This window comes from Schistocerca piceifrons, chromosome 4, assembly GCF_021461385.2.
Source record: "Schistocerca piceifrons isolate TAMUIC-IGC-003096 chromosome 4, iqSchPice1.1, whole genome shotgun sequence".
Lineage (NCBI taxonomy): Eukaryota > Metazoa > Arthropoda > Insecta > Orthoptera > Acrididae > Schistocerca > Schistocerca piceifrons.
In genome coordinates this window covers 20760643-20781207 of record NC_060141.1, presented here as the reverse complement: position 1 = coordinate 20781207, position 20565 = coordinate 20760643, and the positions used below count along the sequence as shown (strand labels likewise).

The following is a 20565-nucleotide window of genomic DNA, read 5'->3' as shown; positions in this document are numbered from 1 at the left end:
ATTTTTAAATGTTGGAAGCATATTCGTCACATTAAGGAATTCTTCAGTTGCCAACATCAGAGCTTTTGATATGTGGATAAAAATCGGTTTGTAATGAGGAACCTCATATTATTTTATGAACGAAGACTCGTTAAAGGGTAATTCGACTGGTCGTGATAATCATTATTCTTAATCTAAATCGGGACATTCAACCTGCCCCTCGACAAGCGACTCTGAAGTGGCCTTGCTTGGACTGACTGTTGGCAGAGAGCATTAAGTACATAAAATTTTTGCTCGTTGGCGCAGACGTTGAGCTCTTCTGGCACTGTTGCATTGACCGTAATAACGCTCTACTGGTTGTTTTATAGCACTCTAAATAAGCGAAACCGTTGTGTAACAGTTTGACACTTATAAATGGTTATGTTGATAATTATAGATATTGGTGCCCTGGCCCCAAACAAAATAAATGAAAGAGGCGTTTTTACTTCAGTACTTCTCGACGTTGTATGACATCACAGCAGTGAAACTTCTGAATTTGCGCTGTACCTTTATCGTCCAGTATGTGAAATATTCATCAGGTTCTCAGCATCGAAGTTGCCAAGATGCAGAGCTGCGTATTAGCTGCTGGTATAATTTTAACGTTAAGAGCCGACGCGGGAGCGGCGTGGCGCTCGGCTGGACGGGCGCCGCCGCAGCCGCCGGCAGCGGCTCGCCGGCCGCGGGATTTAAAGGGCCGGCCGCGCGGGCGCCCTCCGCGGCGGTTGACGCCCCCGTAAGAGAATGCAGCAGGCCCGTCGTTACGCGCACACTACGGGTCTTGCGCTACTACGGCGTACCGCTGCAGCGGTGTACGGGCGCCGAAACGAGCGCTGAATAAGCTTCATTGGCGACCCAAATTGCGTCCGGTCGCTGCCTCTAAATCCAGCGTCTGTGCGCACGCCTTCTTGCAGCCTTCACCGCCATCGACCTTGAGGCTGGTTCGTCTGCAAGCCGCTGCTAACGTAAGACTCCTGCCCTAAATGCCTCTGTCCTTCTACATTTAATTTTACATCTCACGCGACGCTTCACATATTTACTGAAGACAGGAAACGAATGCATCTCCTACAAAATATATTAAATTTTCAAATGGGGGAACTTGTGATTACCGTATCAGTACTTAAAAGTAGGCATCACGTTTACCCCCGCTACACCAAGAGTAAACCTCGCGAAACTTTTTTGCGAACAACTTTGTGTTTCGACAAGGCGTTACATTTCCAAAGTTGTTCTCCATTTCCTATCACGGACCTGTCAAACTTGGGACCTTCTAACAACTAAGAGAACCGTGCAGTGCAGATTGCTCGATTAGAGTTCCCGCATTGAGATCCGTTTCACGTTTTAGCAGACGAATTTCGTGCAGCGGTATGAATATAACTTACGGTTTAGAATATTAATAAAGTAACACATTGGCAATTCCGCTCCCGAAAATCCGTGAAATGATTTGTTCCGCAGCTAATCGGAAAACAAAAATTTTAAGTTAACGTTGCAAGGATTTGCACCCACTTTCAACATATTCAACTCCATCAGTTACGTACTCGCAGGTCGTGTCCTGAGGCAGAGCAGACGCTCAGTAACGATGTCCGTGATGTAGCCTTTTAAGAAACCTTCTCCTTTTTTTTCTGAGTATCTATTGAGAAAACTCGTTAACAATTGTCTTTGATCTGCTGTGACATTGTTAAATCAATGTTTTTCTGTAGTAGAGCCTTATTTTAAAGTACGGTATGTTCGAAGCAACAATGAGCGAGAGGTCGTGTTGTGTATCGTGGAATGGGGAGTAGCGGGAAGGCCTGTGCAGTAAAATCTTGTTCCGGCGTCGATGGAAGGCTTAGGATACTGCAGCGGGAGAGCGACTTTCTACTCGTCCAGGCGAACCATTCCTAAGTTGACTGAGCAAGCGATTTTATTCTGAACACCTCGCTATCAACTAGCAATTTAATACATTGCTTTTGTTCTCAGTTTGCCGTCTGTTACAAAGAAATGCCGCAGAGGGATAACAAATGTCCTAGCGAAAACTTTTCATAGCTTCTTAACTTGACTCATAATCGTCAGATACCACATTCAAAAAAAAATGGTTCAAATGGCTCTGAGCACTATGGGACTTAACATCGATGGTCATCAGTCCCCTAGAACTTAGAACTACTTAAACCTAACTAACCTAAGGACAGCACACAACACCCAGCCATCACGAGGCAGAGAAAATCCCTGACCCCGCCGGGAATCGAACCCGGGAACCCGGGCGTGGGAAGCGAGAACGCTACCGCACGACCACGAGATGCGGGCAGATACCACATTCCTTACTAGGATAATCTATCTGACAGCGTCGCTCCGGATAGAAACTCTGAGCACGAGCACGAAAATCTTATCAAACTTCATAACGGATTACGTTACAAGAAACATGGGGACTGAGTCTAAATGAACAATCACTCGGAGAAGCCACATTCAGGACGTGAGCGATTTAAAGTAGGACGACCACATAAAAGTAGCTGCGGATAAGCCGTATGGCAGACTGATACTCATTGAAAGAATCCTCAGGGGGTGTAGTCCTATTACAAAGCAAGCAGCTTAAAAAAAACCCTCGTTCGACCTACTAATGAATACTGCTCGTCAGTCTGGGACCTGTACCAGGTAAGACTGAGAAGACTGCACGTTTCGCCACAGGACGCTGAAGTGAAGATCGTCAGATTTCAGTTGGAGGCTTTAAAGAGAGGTGCTGTGCATCGCGGTTTGAGCTGTTCTGAAAATTCTGAGAGCGTGTCTTCCTGCTGGGTTCAAGCAGTGTCCTCCCGCTGCCTGCTACATTGGAGGTGGAGAGTCTGAAACACTGGAGCTCGCACCGGTTCTGCCGAGAGTCGTTCTTGTCGCGCAACGTTCGCGACTGGACGGTGAGGGGTTGGGCTGGGGGGGGGGGGGGGACTGACTGGCAGTGGTACACACGGTTCCATCCGTCACACAGCGCAAGCCGGGGGGCGGCGGAATACACATGTAGATGCAGGTGTCACGGTCACCATCTAACAAATTCACAAACGGAATGCTTAGTATTTAAAAGCACGCGCCTTGACGCAGTTTGCAACGGAGCGGTATTGTGTATGTTTGCAGGGAAGATGCGCGTCGACCTGGGAGTGTGTTCGGCCCTGGAGGCCGTTCGGCTCGTGGCGTGCGCATGCGCAGAGGCGGCGCCGCTGGTGATGGCCTGCGTGAAGCCGCTGTGCGCCCTGGTCGGCCTGTGGTTCTTCGTGCGCTACCTCGTCCTCAACATCGACTGGACCAAGGTAGGTGGGCGAGCGAGCTGCTTCTGCAGGCGTAGCGTGACTCGTCGTATTTGTCCTGCATCTACTCGGCTTCGTGTTTTTGGACGTCTAAATCAGCGCTCTAGTTCAGCAATTAGCGCAGAAAAAAATTCTTGGGATTAGGAAATTATTTTATAGTTTCATACTGATTGATTGGCTTGGACACGCGGCTGACAGTTACGACCTAGATCAGAATATATACAAGGTGGTCAGAAACAGCTTGGAAAGCCTGTAAGGGTATTACAGTGTAAGTTGTGCTGATAAATAATTGCTAAGAAAAAAATATTAAGTACGTTGCGTCGTCTCCGTGATAATTAGCGTTGAAGTCAGGCAATCAGGACGTAGTGTGTTCCTAACTTCAATGGTAATTATCTCGGAAACGGCGCAACGTACCTAAGTTTTTTCCTTAACAATTCTTTCGCAGCACACGCTACCCTGCAACGCCCTTACGAGCTTTTCAGAATGCTGCTGAGCATCCTTTGTGCATTGCAAGTAGACAGGAGACACGTGCACGCGTATACAATTCGCCTCGGCATCAATCTAACGTAGTGAGAGACAAGTGTTCTTAACACGGTCACACTTTTAAACGTTGTTTCATTGCAAGCATGTCAAGCGAGTAAACTCAAACAGATAGTAGTCGTGCCCAGATGCACTAAAATTATTTCAGCCTCGTTGTAGAAACGAACAATGGAAGTGAAATCGATGTAAAATGCGGAAGAAACTGAAGAACTGCTGCGGCCTAATGAAAACTTTAGATAAGATTCCCGGTCACTTTGTGGCATGGGACGATAAGTGAAGGGTGTCGGGACGTTGTAGCGGGACGTAGCCCCTGCCGCCTAGCTGACACCTCGACAGTTCACCAGTCAAGTTTGTGTAAACATAAAAAAGTGGGAGATGCGTAGGAACGAGGACTTAAAATCCCAACTGACCAGTCGGTCAAAAATACTTATTCTCAGCGCATTACCGTTTTAGTATAATGTAATTTGTTCAACATTATTCTACTGAATGCATACCAAATCCCCAGTACGATCAGGAAAGTCTGAAAACGAAATATCTCTTCGTTTCACCCGTAATGTTTTGGAGTGATGAATGTCTTTAGAATAGGTAGAAGTCACATATATGGACATTGGCGTGTTGTTTCTTTTTCCCCCCTCCCGTCCCCATAAGGTTGATGTGAAACTGACGTGCAGTACTCGCCAGTTGTTCTTTTACCATTTGCAATGCAACGAACTAGGAGAATTCGGCATTACAAGAAACACTCATCTTTCTTTGGCTCAAGTAGAGTAGAGTTGTGTCTTTTTGTATGTATTGGTTTCTGCTCACAGAGCATGCTGTAATCACTTTGCAGTTTACTACATTGCACTTGTTGAGCAAGCCGTGTAATTTACCAACTTATTTTCTTAGTTTTACACACACACACACACACACACACACACACACACACACACACACACCTAGCCTGCAGATCACACCGTTCCATTAGTATTACAGCTGTATTTGGACAAATACTTGTAAGTAACGGTTTGTACGGATATGAAGTGGAATGTGATCACATAGCCTCATTCGTAGGTAAATCAGGTGGGAGATCCCGGCCATTGGTAGAGTACTGGAAAGATGCAGTCACTGTAGAAAAGAGATTGGTTACAAAGCACTCGAGTGGCGTCATCTAAAATGGTCCTAAAGCCCATGATCCGTACCCAGTACGAGTAGAAGGAGATAGTCATCGTCTACGAAGAAGCGGAGGTCGTAAGGTGCTAGGTGCTGAACTGGTTAACGCTCCAAGATACAGACGCCAGCTGTCCCGGCATGGCGCAGTAGAGGTGCGTCTGCAGCTGTGCGTCTTGCGGCTGCAACCTGCCCCACACGGAACTGGAGGCACCCACTGTGGACGCAGGTGTCGCAAGGGGGGGGGGGGGGGTAGGACGTCAAACGGGCCGACTTGGAGCAGGAGAGGCACCACAGGACATTTCAATTTGCACTGTCTATACTTTTACAAATAAATAAATAAATAAACAAATAAATAAATAAATAAATAAAACTTTGTCAGCATGACCAGGAAAGATTCAGAATTTACACTCATAGCAGTGGACTAAAACATAATGAAGTAATTTTTTTACGTGTGAGTATTAATCATTTTTTCACTTACTAATGGCAGCATTTTTTGCTATAGGTACACATTTCTTCATAGGTAAGAGAGATTCTTCGATGAATTTTGCACAGCATACAAACCATACTTAAAGGTGTATGAAACTCTAGAATTTTCCAAATCTATTAAAAACTGTGGTAAAAATGGAGCTAATTAACTATAAAATTTGTGTTTTTTTTCTAAACATGAAGTTTAAAATATAACAGTTCATTCGTTTTTTGATAAATTAAATAAAGTAGTTTCATAGACCTGTGAGTATGGTATGTATGCTGTGAAAAATTCATCGAAGAATCTCTCTAACTTATGAAGAAAAGTGTACCTATAGCAAAAAATGCAGTCATTAATAAGTGAAAAAATGACGAAATTTCGCACGTAAAAAAATTTATTTTGTTATGTTTTCGAGCTTGGACTGCAAAGAGTGTGAATCCTGAATCCTTCCTGGTGATGCTGACAAAGTTTTATGAATTTATTTGTAAAAGTATAGACAGTGGAAATTAAAATGTCCTGAGATGGCTCTCCTGCTCGAGGCCGGCCCGTTTGACGCCCTACCCCCCTTGAGGTGCACAGGTGTAAGCAAGCGCACAAGCCAGAAGGAGCAGCTGCAAGTCCCCGCAGGGAGTGGTCAGACGCCCCGATACACTGTACGATACTTGACAGAGTAGCGCAGCTTTAGCAGAGGTGTGTGCGCCGCAGGACCTGTGCGACGTGGGCTACCAGTACGCGTGCGAGGGCGCGCGGGGGCGGCGGCGGGGGCGGCGCGACGCCGTGCGGGACGTGCGGAGGCAGCGCAAGCTGGGCCGCCTGCCGCCCGTCTACCCCAACGGCTGGTTCGCCGTCCTCGAGGGCGACCGCCTGCGCCCCGGCCAGGTGCAGCACGTCTCCGCGCTGGGTGAGTACACGAGACCGAGCACTGGGCCACGTTCTCCAGCATACTGCCTGCAACAAACAAAGCAGCTCTAAAAAAATTTCAAAACTCACAATACTTGTTAATTACATGAAATTGCATGTCCCATGCGCACATTAAGTCCCAAATTACCTACTATAATCAATACAGGACGAAGCAATGAATTAAAATTTCTAACAAGGCCAGGAGCAGGTGACCTGGGTTCGAATCTCGGCGTTGATACAAATTTTAATTCATTACTCGGTACTGTATTTATTAACACGGCACTTGCGTGCTTTTTTCTTTATCGGAAGCCTTACTCTCGGTACCGTATTAGCTACGGCCGATCGCTACGTATAGCCACCTGTCATCCAAGTAAAACTAGTGTTGCAGTCTCAGTGCAAATGGGTGCAGCGGACTCTCTTTGCAGCCGTGACCGCGACAATGCTGCTTAGGTACACCGCCGACCAATGTGACAGCCAGCCGAGAGTCTTGGACGGCGCGTACGTTGATGCATTGAGGCGAGGAAGCTGGTCACCGGGGGACGTCACACGCCGAACTGGCGTACACCAGAGCGCTACCATTCAAACATTCAAAGTCTATCGAGAGGCACAAACCACTGAAAATCTGACTACTATGGGTTTCCCGAGCTCAACAACACCTGCTGACTACAGCTACTTGCAAATTACGGCTCGGACAATGTCCCACAACTCTGTTCTACTTTTTGGAGGCAAGCGGGACGGCCACGTCGACTCAGACCGTATAGAATCGCGCTCAAATGAGTAACTTTGGTACCTAGCTGCCCAGTAAAAACTCGCAAGGTTGTGGCACACAAAATTACCTGGGCATATAACGGAGCTTCGGTCGATGGCGTTCGTTACTTGGGCAATACGAGGTTTGCCTGACGGACGGTGATGGTCGTTAAAGAATGTGTCGGCGGTCGGTGAGCGCAGCGCGTCTCTCGGGTTCACAAGAGGTGTTTTTGTACTCGCGACAGACACGGTCTCCGTACACCTTTCGTCGCTACCGATCGTATTTTGTGCGACATCGGAACAGGCCGTTCCCATCTTTAATCCAGTCTCACAGCCAGCTTTTCGGCTGTGGGTCCATCTCTGCAGAGCGAAGCAGACAGCGCCGTCCCGTCGTCCTCCTCCAAGTTGGCACCAACCGGACGAGTCTCAGTGGTCGGCTGCCGCCGGCTCGCCATCTCCTCGTTTGCGACCAGTCGGTACTCGCAGAGCCCTCCCTCCCTCCCACGCCGCACAGCCTCGAACAGCAACAGCAGAACCTCGGCCACTTTGTCAACAAACACCGAGCAGAATTCAGGCAGTTTACTTGCCCAGGCTACAGCTACACGGTACAGGACGTCACCTAGCACTAAGACTTTGATTTTACACCTGTGTAAACCCGTGTAATCTCCAACAAAATGTCTTTATGTTGCTTATTACTTTTGTATATCACAGTAAAGGTATCTTCCTTTACTTTCATAAGGCTTATTCTTTCATTCACTGCTCAACTTGAATCTAACGTAAGCCCACACATGTCAGTTAATGCGGCCGTCGTTCACAAACTTTTTCTTGGACATTTCATTTGTTGCTGTTTACTTTGATTACTGATTGTCATCACGCATACAGCCTCAAACATGCCGTTACCACTGTCTAGCAAACACGTCGGTGTTTGTTCACAAATAAATAACGTGACTCACGAAGGCTTTGGAACTGCAGCTGTTGTCCGTCTGGCAATATTTTTATGACTGGCTGAGTTATGAGCACACACACGGCAAATTCGTGAGATGCGAAGGCCAACATATTAGTTACCATGCTTATAACTAAACACACCACACATCTCAGCAGTGATGCTGCAGTAAGAATTACCGTAACCATCGTGCATTTGTCTCCTCCTCGCTATCACTCTCCCTCCCTCCCTCCCTCCCCGTCCTCCTCCCCTCCCACCTCTCCCTCCCTCCCGCCCCCACACAGACACCTCCTCCCTCTGTCACCCTAAATAACTGCCAGACAAGTTACAAGCACGATTTGCAAAAAAAAATTATATATATAGCACGTTGCTTATGTACGCCATCTGTACGACTTTCACGAAAACAAACTGATAAATTATATAAAATGTAATATTCAGTCAAATTGTCGCACACAATTTTTTTAAAAAACGCATTAACCAGGTTCGATATCTCTAAGACTATCTTCATCAGAATGGTAATAGTTACATGAAATCACATAACAACTTTAAAATTTCAGCAACAGTGCTCTCGTCAAATGACATGTTTCTGTTCCATTCTTCAAAATTATCAGTGTCTAAAGCAGAAATGCAGCGATGTGCTAGCAGACGGCGTTTCCCGATGTAAGCCAGAAATCAAGCGAAAATAACCGTTAAGTACAAATCGACATATTCTTAACGAACTGTTTTTTCTACCGAAAAGCAAATCTAAATGTAAATAATTTAATTACAGACCACTGATTATGCTTTACCTCGATAAAGCGAAACGCGTCTGGGGAAAAAATCACGCATATTTGTAGTTGCAATGACAGAACAAAAATACCCTCAAGAATTCAAAAGCAACTACGGATACAATGGCCACTAAATCAAGAATACTCTTAGAACTATCGAAACCTGGTTACCGTGTTTTTTAAAAAAGTTGTGTGGAACCCATTGCCTGATTATTACATTTTATATAATTGCATAACGGTTGCTGAGCTCACAGCCACAAAATGCTTAAAATATCAAACTGATGAATTACGACTGCTAATTTAATAAATCTTCTTCATGGTGAAACTTCCTGGCAGATTAAAACTGTGTGCCCGATCGAGACTCGAACTCTTCATGGTAATTTAACACCATTGTTGCTAGCCACAGGAGGCAAGAGACAAATGACTCTCACGCTGAGAAAAATCCTTCGGAACGACAAGGACAGACCACTCTTACGCGGGGTGATGCAGTGGCCCCTATCTAGGAGTTTTATGCAACCTGCATTGCCTTCAGATCCCCCACACAAGATTTACACATTTTCTCGCTCGCTGCGCGCAAATTATTGCTCCTACAGACCCCAATTTCATGGGGACTTAATGGAATAGGTCAAATGCCAAGGGCATCTCTAGTAACCAACGTAATATTTCACTGTCAAATTCGTTCCGAGTGGTCACCACAGGCTGGGAATTACCTCGGAAACGTCTCACCTGTGGGCCCATGTTCACTGTTATGTTTTTGCTTCTATGATCGTATGCTTCCACCCGAGCCAGGTTTCACTCTTAATTACATGGTGTACATAAAGTACGGGAAAACTTTCAATTATTAATTGCACAAGAACTAAACATTGTACAGAAGTCATACATATTGCATTTTGAAGAGAAACTCTGGAAGTTTTTCTTACAAACACTCGATATGCGAAGCATGAGTGACCCGGCAGACGTCAGTACGATAATCGAATTCTTGTCATACCTGTCCCAGCATGGCATCGTCGACTGTGGTAGTCGCTTCCCCTATTCTCTCCCGGAGCTATGCTACATCACGTGGTAGAGGCGGTTCGTACACCAGGTCTTTAATGTGTCCCAATAGAAAAGACTCACGCAGAGTGAGATCTGGTGATCGGGGAGGCCATTTCATGGAACAACTATCCTCTTCTGTAGCACGGCCGATCCATCGCCATGTTTGTGACTAGCGCTATCAGCAAATTACCAAACTACCCTGTGGCGGTATGCATGAAAAAAAAAAAAACTTTCACGGTTTCCCTTCAAAATGACATATGTATTATTATATCTGTACGATGTTTGGTTCTTGTGCAATAAATAATTGAAAGTGTTCCTGGACTTAATGTACAACCTGTGTTACAGAACTGGTATATCAAATCCAGACTGCTACTGAAATAATATAAACTCATTTTGTAGTTAATAATTTTGTAGTTAATAATTTCGTAGTTAATAATTTCGTAGTTAATAATTTTGTAGTTAATAATTTTGTAGTTAATAATTTTGTAGTTAATAATTTTGTAGTTAATAATTTTGTAGTTAATAATTTTGTAGTTAATAATTTTGTAGTTAATAATTTTGTAGTTAATAATTTTGTAGTTAATAATTTTGTAGTTAATAATTTTGTAGTTAATAATTTTGTAGTTAATAATTTTGTAGTTAATAATTTTGTAGTTAATAATTTTGTAGTTAATAATTTTGTAGTTAATAATTTTGTAGTTAATAATTCGAGGTAAGCTGCAAATGGTTTAATTAGTCCTTCTCCTCCTTTACTTCAAGGTTGTTTCGGCTATAGTGCCATTCTCAAGGAAACCTGTAGATTTTACATTTGGTGAGTATACTTAAGTTTATAAAAGTTGTACGTGTGTTGTATACATATTTGCATCTAGTTCGAATAGATGTCCATATTGTATCAGTGAGTAAACTGTCGACTGTCTATTTTCTGCTAGATCGCTATATTCGAGTAAGTTTTGATTGTATGGAACATTTTCGCGAAGTACTTTTGACAGTTGGAAAAGGGAACGAATAAAAATCACAGTAAACAGAAAACCAAAGACAGTTGTAGGTGTAAACGATAGTAAAATTGTAATAGCAATGAAATGTAACTAACATTACTGACCAGCAAAGTCTGCACTGTAAAAGTAAGGTATCGACGAGAATAAACTGTCACTGCAACTGTCAAAAGTATTTCACGGAAACGTTCCATAAAAAAGTTATACGATTATAGCGATGTAGCAACAATTAAACACAGGACAGTCAACTGACTGTTGCGATATGGGTATCTATTCCAACTATATGTAAGTATGTATGCAAACTGAATTTTCTGTATAACTCTTATAAACGGAAGTAAACTCACCGATCGTAAATTCTACAGGTTTTCTTGAGAATGGCTGTAGAGCCGAGACAAGCTTGTAGTGGAGGAGGAGGAGGATTACTGACTAAACCGTCTGCAGATTACTTGGAATTATTCAGTACAGAGTGTCATATTATGACGTAATCTATGCCGCTGTCCCAGCTGGAAAGAAAAAATTAAGTTCAGTAGTAACAGTACAGCAGTACTGCAAGACGGAAGCCGGCAGAGGTGGCCGAGCGGTTCTAGCCGCTACTGTGTGGAACCGCGCGACCGCTACGGTCGCTGGTTCGAATCCTGCCACGAGCATGGATGTGTGTGATGTCCTTAGGTCAGTTAGGTTTAAGTAGTTCTAAATTCTAGGGGACTAATGACCTCAGAAGTTAAGTCCCATACGCTGAGAACCTTTTTTTTTTTTTTTTTTGCAAGACGAAAGAGAACGAAAGCAGAGTAGATATACAATCCCACGCACCGCAGGGTCAGTGCTGTAGTATCTTTTTGAAAAAAGTCTCCCTTGCATATTATTATGGTACGAATTGCAGTAATTTACGGATTTGTTTTTTAGACTACTGTGGAATATAACCGATAGTCCTAGAAACGCTATTGAAACCTTGCACATAATAGAAATTACACGGAACTGGTTGGTTGTTTCGGGGAAGGAGACCAGACAGCAAGGTCATCGGTCTCATCGGATTAGGGAAGGTCGGGGAAGGAAGTCGGCCGTGCCCTTTGAAAGGAACCATCCCGGCATTTACCTGGAGCGATTTAGGGAAATCACGGAAAACCTAAATCAGGATGGCCGGACGCGGGATTGAACCGTCGTCCTCCCGAATGCGAGTCCAGTGTCTAACCACTGCGCCACCTCGCTCGGTTTACACGGAACTGATTTGTTTGTTTGTTACATATATTAGCTGTGTTGCAACCCGGCATCCCCATCCGCTTCCAGTTAGGTCACTCGGATATCACATTTTCTGACAACAACTGTGTCACATAACGTACAGAAGGCAATCCGTGTTTTTCTGATATGGCGTGTAAAGTAGACGTCCTACTTGACCATATTTGCCAATAGATATGCTCAGTTTTATTCGTACTAACAACACTGCTTCAGAGATCCTGGCATTCGCTCGTTGTCTTGTTCTTGTAAGTTATACACGTCCGGCAACGGCAGTTTGACATAACTGAATTCTGCGTGCGAACTCATTTGGCCTCATCGCTTTGACACGTTGTTTACGACACACGGCCGTAACTTGGCGCACCAGTACTCTTCACTCTTTATACTTTCGATAGAGCGTCTCATACGCGGGATACGGGAGGATTATCGAATAATCTTTTCCGACACAATCCATTTGGTCAGTTTCCACTTTGCGAACCCCGGCTGCAGTAGCTGGTAGTCTTGTGAGCTGTGCAGCGTGGGCCGCGGCAGGCTGCTGAGCGGAGGCGTCTGTGTCTGGTGTCGCAGGGGAGAACCTGGCGGTGTTCCGCGCGGCGGACGGCGGCGGCCGCGTGCACGTGCTGGACGCCTACTGCCCGCACCTGGGCGCCAACATGGCCGTGGGCGGCGCGGTGCGCGGCTCCTGCCTCGAGTGCCCCTTCCACGGCTGGCGCTTCCGCGGCGACGACGGCCGCTGCGCCTCCATCCCCTACACCGACAAGGGTAAGCCGCCAGAGGCAGTGGGCAGTGCCACGCGCTTTCACGGGCTGCAGCGCTGAGGAGACGAACAAAGTTCACTTCTTGGTCCCAGCAATGATAGCAACTCCTATAGTAGCCATGAAGAAAAAAAAACACACACTTACACACACATTAACTGATGACTAGCATTTAACCTAAGGAAGACGTAGTATACCTGACTTCCTATTAATAACAAGCAGCCTACTAACAAGGGAACCTCCGCATCGCACCCTCCTCAGATTTAGTTATAAGTTGGCACAGTGGATAGGCCTTGAAAAACTGAACACAGATCAATCGAGAAAACAAGAAGAAGTTGTGTGGTACTATGAAAAAAAGTAAGCAAAATATATAAACTTAGTAGTCCATGTGAGAGATAAGCAACATCAAGGACTGTGGGAGTTTAAGAGCGCCGTGGTCCCGTGGTCAGCGTGACCCGCTGTGGAACTTAGAGGTCCTTGGTTCAAGTCTTCCCTAGAGTGAAAATTTTATTTTCTTTATTTTCGCAGAGTTATGATCTGTCCGTTCGTTCACTGACGTCTCTGTTCACTGTAATAAGTTTAGCGCCTGTGTTTTGCGACCGCACCGCAAAACCGTGCGATTGTTATTGAAGGCCCGAGCTATATTTGCTGGATTCATATTGCCCACGGAATACATCTCACGTATTTAATGGTATTTAATGCACTCTCGTCCAAAGTAGTGAACAGTCAACTGCCAGCCAGGGAGCCTCGTTAGCAGGAATACTCTCTCTTCCGTGCGCTGTAGTCGACTGACGTCGTGTGTTTCGATGTTTGTTTAGGTGTGGCGTCCCCATACTACGGCGCAGTTACCTTGCATCGGACGGACGGACAGATAATAATTGTCTGAAAATAAAAAAAAAAAATTAAACTTTTCAGTCGATGGACGACTTGAACCAAGGACTTCTCGTTCCACAGCCGCTCACGCTAACCACGGGACCACGGCGCTCTTGAGCTCTTAGTCTCCCTGATGTTGCATATGTTGCCCATTGACTACTCAGTTTGTATATTTTGCTTATTTTTTCATAGTTCGACACAAATTCTTCCTCTTTTCTCGATTGATCTGGATCCAGTTTTTCAATGCCCTTGTAAGAATTCAAGAAAAACTTACAGGGTGACAATTACTGAACTATATGAAATAAAATCGTCATAACTTCTGAATGCTTTGCGTTAGGGCATTCAAACTGCACAGTTGGCCGCGGGGGATGATGGGGATTAGGGTGTGCGTGCGCGTGCTTTGGTTTACCCCACTTTCATTAGGATGAGTTCGTCAGTAAGCAAAATTGGCGCTTTTTAGGCACTGATAATCCGCGTTTCGCAATTGAGAAGACTCTTTGCGATTCGAGAAGTCTCACAGTCAACGGGTGACTGTGTGGTGTGCAATGTCCAGTCAAAGAATAATGGGTGGGATATTCCTACCGAATGATACGTGTAGGTTCTGGAAGATGATTTCGTCCTCAGTATCCAAAGTGACCCTGATTTCGACAAGATGTGGTTCGTGCAAGACGGAGCTCGACCCCATCAAAGCAGGAGAGTGGTGTCCTGCAGGAGCACTTTGAGGTCCGCGTTCTGGCTCTGGGGTACCCGGAGGCCACTGGGAAGGACTTACATTGACCGCCATATTCTCCGGATCTGAACACGTGCGACTCCTTTTTGTGGGGCTGTATTAAAGACAAGGTGTACAGCAATAACCCAAAACCAATGCTGAGCTGAAAGCAGCCACTCAGGAGGTCATCGACAGCATCGATGTTCCGACACTTCACCGGGTCATGCAGAATTTCCTTATTCGTCTGTGCCACATCATTGCCAATGATGCACACATATCGAAGATGCCGTAACCTAAATCCATTATCTGTAGTGACGTTGAATAAAGGGTGTGCACGCCGTAGTTCGTATCAGATTCACGTCTTTTTTCGTATAGTTCAATAACTGTCACCCTATAACTGATACCTTACTTCGATACAACTGCACCCTAAAAAAACCGTCTCGTTACCCTGCTTAGCAGTTTCACCTTCGAGGAACATCTTGTCACGACTTCGGTTAATGCAGCCTCAGAGCCAACTACCTTACACTAACTCCGTCGTACCACTTCAAGAGACACAACAAATACTCTGTAATAGCTTCATTTCCTTTTATTTGTTTATATATCAAGATAGGGTTACTAGGCCTTCTCTTACATCTAACCCCCATTCTAAATATTTAACATTGTGTCCATTAACACACGTGTTATTAGAAATCTTATATTTAACGTGGGATGTAACAATTCAAGATAAGTATCACGTAAATAGCAGAAAATTACGGGAACTTTAGAAGAAAAAGAAACGATTTTTATATTCGTTCACGAAAAGAACACTCGGATAGATTTAAACTGAGGATACTGGCAGCAGGAGATGCAGAAGGCTGGGACGGGGAAGGTGGCAGAAACGCTAGTAATGAACAGCAGATAGGGAAGTGACTCGGGAACTAAAAGGGAAAGAAGTACAACTGCCAGAATGAGGGGACATTTGCTTTGCTGTTAGGCAGAGACAGACTGGTCTTACACGTAAATTTTTTAGGGGAAAGTTACGAGGATGACGAAAGCAAGTGGGTCAGCTGCTTCTTTAATGCACTGGCGCTTTGAATTGTGCGCAGAGTGGAGAGGCTGACAGCAGCAGACAGACAATGAGTTCGCGAATGTTTTTATTTTAAGAATGGGGGGGGGGGGGGGGGGGTTCTTGCCTAAAGAGCGTCGAAATACGCAGCGCCTGTACAACTGTAAAGCAGACATACGCGGAGAGTTAAGACCCAGTCGATCTGTACAGTGCAGATCTTCAGAGGCAGCAGCAGCAGCATTTGTTTTGGCTGCCAGGTCCCAACCGAACCGCTCCGCCTTAACTTAGAAGGCAAGAACCTTCCGTAGATAAATTCCAGAAAATAACAGCAATTTATAGACATCTAATACATGAGGATACAGGTACAGTGACTGTTCAGAGACTTCAGTGCCGAAGAGCGCCAACCAGGACTGCAGAGGATCTTCCTGTGTGTGGTCTGAGAATACGACAAAAATTGGAAGAATTACGGAAGAATACTCTCCCGCCGAGCATCTCTTCGAAAATAAAAATGAAGCCTACACTTGATAATTCATTTTTCTTCGAAAAATGTCAATGGTAGCCAACACGATGCGTAATAAACGTGGGAAATCTGCGAATATGCCACACTAGTGGGGCAAATGGCCTTCTTCGAAATGTAGTTACGATTTTTGTCAACTATACAAAAACTACACTCCTGGAAATTGAGATAAGAACACCGTGAATTCATTGTCCCAGGAAGGGGAAACTTTATTGACACATTCCTGGGGTCAGATACATCACATGATCACACTGACAGAACCACAGGCACATAGACACAGGCAACAGAGCATGCACAATGCCGGCACTAGTACAGTGTATATCCACCTTTCGCAGCAATGCAGGCTGCTATTCTCCCATGGAGACGATCGTAGAGATGCTGGATGTAGTCCTGTGCAACGGCTTGCCATGCCATTTCCACCTGGCGCCTCAGTTGGACCAGCGTTCGTGCTGGACGTGCAGACCGCGTGAGACGACGCTTCATCCAGTCCCAAACATGCTCAATGGGGGACAGATCCGGAGATCTTGCTGGCCAGGGTAGTTGACTTACACCTTCTAGAGCACGTTGGGTGGCACGGGATACATGCAGACGTACATTGTCCTGTTGGAACAGCAAGTTCCCTTGCCGGTCTAGGAATGGTAGAACGATGGGTTCGATGACGGTTTGGATGTACCGTGCACTATTCAGTGTCCCCTCGACGATCACCAGTGGTGTATGGCCAGTGTAGGAGATCGCTCCCCACACCATGATGCCGGGTGTTGGCCCTGTGTGCCTCGGTCGTATGCAGTCCTGATTGTGGCGCTCACCTGCACGGCGCCAAACACGCATACGACCATCATTGGCACCAAGGCAGAAGCGACTCTCATCGCTGACGACGACACGTCTCCATTCGTCCCTCCATTCGCGCCTGTCGCGACACCACTGGAGGCGGGCTGCACGATGTTGGGGCGTGAGCGGAAGACGGCCTAACGGTGTGCGGGACCGTAGCCCAGCTTCATGGAGACGGTTGCGAATGGTCCTCGCCGATACCCCAGGAGCAACAGTGTCCCTAATTAGCTGGGAAGTGGCGGTGCGGTCCCCTACGGCACTGCGTAGGATCCTATGGTCTTGGCGTGCATCCGTGCGTCGCTTCGGTCCGGTCCCGGGTCGACGGGCACGTGCACCTTCCGCCGACCACTGGCGACAACATCGATGTACTGTGGAGACCTCACGCCCCACGTGTTGAGCAATTCGGCGGTACGTCCACCCGGCCTCCCGCATGCCCACTATACGCCCTCGCTCAAAGTCCGTCAACTGCACATACGGTTCACGTCCACGCTGTCGCGGCATGCTACCAGTGTTAAAGACTGCGATGGAGCTCCGTATGCCACGGCAAACTGGCTGACACTGACGGCGGCGGTGCACAAATGCTGCGCAGCTAGCGCCATTCGACGGCCAACACCGCGGTTCCTGGTGTGTCCGCTGTGCCGTGCGAGTGATCATTGCTTGTACAGCCCTCTCGCAGTGTCCGGAGCAAGTATGGTGGGTCTGACACACCGGTGTCAAAGTGTTCTTTTTTCCATTTCCAGGAGTGTATAATGGTAAGGCAGAGATTTAGGAACCAGGTTTTAAGTTGTAAGACATTTCCAGGGGCAGATGTGGACTCTGACCACAATCTATTAAAACTGAAGAAACTGCAAAAAGGTGAGAATTTAAGGAGACGTGACCTGGATAAACTGACTAAACCTGAGGTTGTACAGAGTTACAGGGAGAGCATAAGGGAACAATTGACAGGAATGGGAGAAAGAAGTACAGTAGAAGAAGAATGGGTAGCTCTGAGGGAAGAAGTAGTGAAGGCAGCAGAGGATCAAGTAGGTAAAAAGACGAGAGCTAGTAGAAATCCTTGGGTAATAGAAGAAATATTGAATTTAATTTGTGAAAGGTGAAAATATAAAAACGCAGTAAATGAAGCAGGCAAAAAGGAGTACAAACGTCTCAAAAATGAGATCGACAGGAAGTGCAAAATGGCTAAGCAGGGTTGGCTAGAGGACAAATGTAAGAATGTAGAAGCTTATCTCACTAGGGGTAAGGTAGATACTGCCTACAGGAAAATTAAAGAGACCTTTGGAGAAAAGAGAGCCACTTGTATGAATATCAAGAGCTCAGATGGAAACACAGTTCTAAGCAAAGAAGGGAAAGCAGAAAGGTGGAAGGAGTATGTAGAGGTCTCTATACAAGGGCGATGTACTTGACGACAATATTATGGAAATGGACGAGGATGTAGATGAAGATGAAATGGGAGATGCGATACTGCGTGCAGAGTTTGACAGAGCAGTGAAAGACCTAAGTCGAAACAAGGCCCCGGGAGTAGACAACATACCATTGGAACTATTGACGGCCTTGGGAGAGCCAGTACTGACAGATCTCTATCATCTGGTGAGCAAGATGTACGAGACAGGCGAAATACCCTCAGACTTCAAGAAGAATGTGATAATTAGAATCCCAAAGAAAGCAGGTGTTGAAAGATGTAAAAATTACCGAACTGTCAGTTTAATAAGTCACAGCTGCAAAATACTTACGCGAATTCTTTACAGACGAATGGAAAAACTGGTAGAAGCCGACCTCGGGAATATCATTTTGGATTCCGTAGAGAGGTTGGAACACGTGAGGCAATACTGACCCTACGACTTACCTTAGAAGCTAGATTAAGGAAAGGCAAACCTACGTTTCTACCTTTTGTAGACTTACAGAAAGCTTTTGACAATTTTGACTGGAATACTCTCTTTCAAATTCTGAAGGTGGCAGGGGTAAAATACAAGGAGTGAAAGACTATTTACAATTTGTACAGAAACCAGATGGCAGTTATAAGAGTCGAGGGGCATGAAAACGAAGCAGCGGTTGGGAAGGGAGTGAGACAGGGTTGTAGCCTGTCCCCGATGTTATTCAATCTGTATATTGAGCAAGCAGTAAAGGAAACTGTTGTGGTTGGCAGGAGAGCCAAAACCGTGTTACTAGAGGAAGCCGAAAGGCACGCGTTTTAGCTCACGCAGGCTGGCGCGAGGTCTGGAACAGGACAAGGAAATTAGAATTTAGAAAAAACGGACGTAGCTGGTGGAATACTTAACTTTAATTCATTAATGGTGAACGTCGCTCTTGACGGTACATGATTCAGTATCAATAGTAACTGGTAATGGCGGCTTGCTCGGTCGTAGCAAATGACGTAGCTGAAGGCTATGCTAACTATCGTCTCGGCAAATGAGAGCGAATTTTGTCAGTGAACCATCGCTAGCAAAGTCGGTTGTAGAACTGGGGCGAGTGCTAGGAAGTCTCTCTAGACCTGCCGTGTGGCGGCGCTCGGTCTGCAATCACTGATAGTGGCGACACGCGGGTCCGACGTATACCAACGGACCGCGGCCGATTTGAGGGCTACCACCTAGTAAGTGTGCTGTCTGGCGGTGACACCACAGAAACAAAAGAAAAATTCGGAGTAGGTATTAAAATCCATGGAGAAGAAATAAAAACTTTGAGGTTCGCCGATGACATTGTAATTCTGTCAGAGACAGCAAAGGGGTTGGAAGAGCAGTTGAACGGAATGGATGGTGTCTTGAAGGGAGGATATAAGATGAACATCAACAAAAGCGAAACGACGATAATGGAATGTAGTTAAATTAAATCGGGTGATGCTGAGGGAATTAGATTAGGAAATGAGACACTTAAAGTAGTAAAGGAGTTTTGCTATTTGGGGAGCAAAATAACTGATGATGGTCGAAGTAGAGAGGATATAAAATGTAGACTGGCAATGGCAAGGAAAGCGTTTCTGAAGAAGAGAAATTTGTTAACATCGAGTATAGATTTAAGTGTCAGGAAGTCGTTTCTGAAAGTATTTGTATGCAGTGTAGCCTTGTATGGAAGTGAAACATGGACAATAAGTAGTTTGGACAAGAAGAGAATAGAAGCTTTCGAAATGTGGTGCTACAGAAGAATGATGAAGATTAGGTGGGTAGATCACGTAACTAATGAGGTATTGAATAGGATTGGGGAGAAGTTTGTGGCACAACGTGACTAGAAGAAGGGATCACAAATTTAGCATTGGAGGGCAGCGTGGAGGGTAAAAATCGTAGAGGGAGACCAAGAGATGAATACACTAAGCAGATTCAGAAGGATGTAGGTTGCAGTAGGCACTGGGAGATGGAGCTTGCACAGGATGGATTGGCATGGAGAGCTGCATCAAACCAGTCTCAGGACTGAAGACCACAACAACAATAACAAATGGCTGCAAATTGATTTCCAAAGAGTATTAAACGATAAAGCATCAAATAGTTTTCAGTCAGACTGACAACCGGAGATTGTAGCGTGTTTCCTCAAACAGGAACAAAGAGTTATGTAGTAAGATAAACGAAAGGTTAAAAGAGCGAATAGTTGTATAACCTCGGTAAAGATTACGTAATACGCTTGAGACAGGTGAAATATGATTGCTATGATGAAAGGTTTATAATTTTCTGGAGCCTTCGCCATTTTCCTACCATATTGAAAGTGCATAAATTAATGCCATTTTTAAGGACGCTTTGAGACCCACCCCATCTCAGATACTTCACTAAACAATTTACGCGGTAGGAAGGAACGAGAGTAACACGATG

General features: G+C 45.5%; 1 protein-coding gene across 1 annotated transcript in view; it reads left to right on the top strand.

Annotated features, from left to right (window-relative positions):
• LOC124795256 (cholesterol 7-desaturase nvd) overlaps positions 1-20565 on the top strand; it is a 121298-nt gene that overhangs the window by 76284 nt on the left and 24449 nt on the right. Inside the window, exons 2-4 of the mRNA XM_047259201.1 lie at positions 3112-3284; positions 6142-6337; positions 12618-12812. Coding sequence (XP_047115157.1) covers positions 3117-3284; positions 6142-6337; positions 12618-12812 — 559 coding nt within the window. The 5' untranslated portion in view covers positions 3112-3116. The remainder of the gene's footprint in view (positions 1-3111; positions 3285-6141; positions 6338-12617; positions 12813-20565) is intronic.